The 2071-nt window shown below is 48.0% G+C and overlaps 1 protein-coding gene across 1 annotated transcript; it reads left to right on the plus strand.

Annotated features, from left to right (window-relative positions):
- On the plus strand, positions 1-1717 carry htr1b (5-hydroxytryptamine (serotonin) receptor 1B). Its single transcript, XM_028001450.1, has one exon. The coding sequence runs from the start codon at positions 517-519 to the stop codon at positions 1669-1671; it is 1155 nt and encodes a 384-aa protein (XP_027857251.1). The 5' UTR covers positions 1-516; the 3' UTR covers positions 1672-1717.
- The last annotated feature ends 354 nt before the right edge of the window (positions 1718-2071 follow it).

The following is a 2071-nucleotide window of genomic DNA, read 5'->3' on the forward strand; positions in this document are numbered from 1 at the left end:
CTTTCTTCTATCTCCCGAACATTCAAATATGCTGGAAAAACGTATGTCAGAGGATTATTATTTTCTTGACTGGTGAGCTGTGTCCAGATGGAAACTGTGGGCGCTATGACCCAGCGGAGGTCCTTCTCCTCCATAGAGAGAGAGAAACAGGTTGTGATCAGTTGCGCTTGTTTGATGTCAGAGTATAAAACGGGGCATCAGCTCGGATCTCCATTCAGCCACAAGGGGCCCGAGGAGCCACAACGCTGGAAAACATCTGGCCTTCATGCGGATCGACTGCGACTTCCTCCCAGATGTTAAAACATCCGGATCCTCATTTATTCTCCAACATTTTCTGTCTCTTTCAGCGCGATCGCAGTTAGAAATTTACTTTGTGGATTAAAAAAATAAAATAAAAATAATTAATTAATTAATCAATTAATTAATAATGGAAAAGATATATGGAATTCTGGTTCTACATTTTTCCAGCCGAACACGAATAAAAAAGAAGACGAGTTTCTATGTTTCTCTGACCGGATGGCAGCATCAGTGGGTGAAGTAAAAGTGGAAGAAGTGATGGAGCTTTTGGAAGCGACTCAGCCGGTGAACGCCTCCAATGACAGCTTCGTTTCTCTCCTACCTGAGAGCGCGGAGAGCCTCGCCTATCAGATCTCTCTGGCGGCCGTCCTGTCGGTTATCACGCTCGCCACCACGCTCTCCAACGCCTTCGTCATCGCAACCATTTCCCAATCGAAGAAGCTGCAAACTCCGGCGAACTTTCTGATCGCGTCCCTGGCGGTCACCGACCTTCTGGTGTCCATCCTGGTGATGCCCATCTGCGTCCTGTACACGGTCATCCACACCTGGACGCTCGGCCAGATCGTCTGCGACATCTGGCTCTCCTCTGACATAACCTGCTGCACCGCGTCCATCCTGCATCTGTGCGTAATTGCGCTGGATCGGTACTGGGCCATCACAGATGCGGTGGAGTACTCCAAAAAGCGCACTCCGGGACGCGCGGCCGGGATGGTGGCCACCGCCTGGGTCATCGCCATCTCCATCTCCCTGCCGCCTCTCTTCTGGAGGCAGGTGAAGGCGGAGGAGCTGACCAGCTGCAGCGTCAACACGGACCACATCTTTTACACCATCTACTCCACCTTCGGGGCGTTTTACATCCCCACCCTGCTGCTCATCGTGCTGTACTGGAGGATTTACTTGGAGGCCCGGAAGCGCATTCTGAGACAGTCTCCAAAAAAGGTCGGGAAGAGACTGACCTCTGCGCACCTGGTCACTAACTCTCCCGGATCCGTGGCGTCCACGACTTCGCTGCAGTACGCGAGGCACGACACTCCGTCCAGCGACACCGGGTCGTCGACCAGCGAGAACCAGGTGAAAGTCACGGTGTCCGACGCGCTTTTGGAGAAAAAGCGCATCTCCGCGGCCAGGGAAAGAAAAGCGACCAAGACTCTGGGGATCATCCTCGGTGCGTACATCGTCTGCTGGCTTCCGTTTTTCATTTACACGCTGCTGGTGGCCACATGTGAGACATGTTTGAACCCCGAGCTGTTCGACTTCTTCACCTGGCTGGGATACCTGAACTCTCTGATTAACCCCATCATTTACACCATGTCCAACGAGGATTTCAAGAAGGCTTTCCAAAAACTAGTGCGCTTCAGATGCTGCAGGTCCTGAACTGATCCTCCAAATTAAAGTTTGTTTTGTATATGTATAAAAAGCAACAACAAAAAAAAATCTTGCCATTTCGTCCTTAACTGTTTCCTTTCATACCTGTAAACTGACTTGACATGATGGATACGTTTATGGAGTAATTCAATATTTTGATGATTCATGGATATAACACGTCATTCAAAAAAGCTTCAAGTAATTCAATAAATTCTGTAGGGCCAATTCAATTCTATTTATTTTGATTATTTTCTGGTTATTTCACCATTTTGCCATTTCAGACCTCAATTGTTTTCTTTCTGGTACAGAATTTCTTGTCTTTTTTTGTTATTTATTATTGTGTAATGTATGGAAATGCATGAATCCAGTGAAAAAATCTACAAGCCGGAAGTCACTGGAGGACATAAGG

The sequence above is a fragment of the Xiphophorus couchianus genome, chromosome 19 (genome assembly GCF_001444195.1).
Source record: "Xiphophorus couchianus chromosome 19, X_couchianus-1.0, whole genome shotgun sequence".
Classification (NCBI taxonomy): domain Eukaryota; kingdom Metazoa; phylum Chordata; class Actinopteri; order Cyprinodontiformes; family Poeciliidae; genus Xiphophorus; species Xiphophorus couchianus.

Excerpts from the sequence above, each read along its gene's own strand:
- htr1b (XM_028001450.1), top strand. The coding sequence starts at position 517 with ATGGCAGCATCAGTGGGTGAAGTAAAAGTGGAAGAAGTGATGGAGCTT.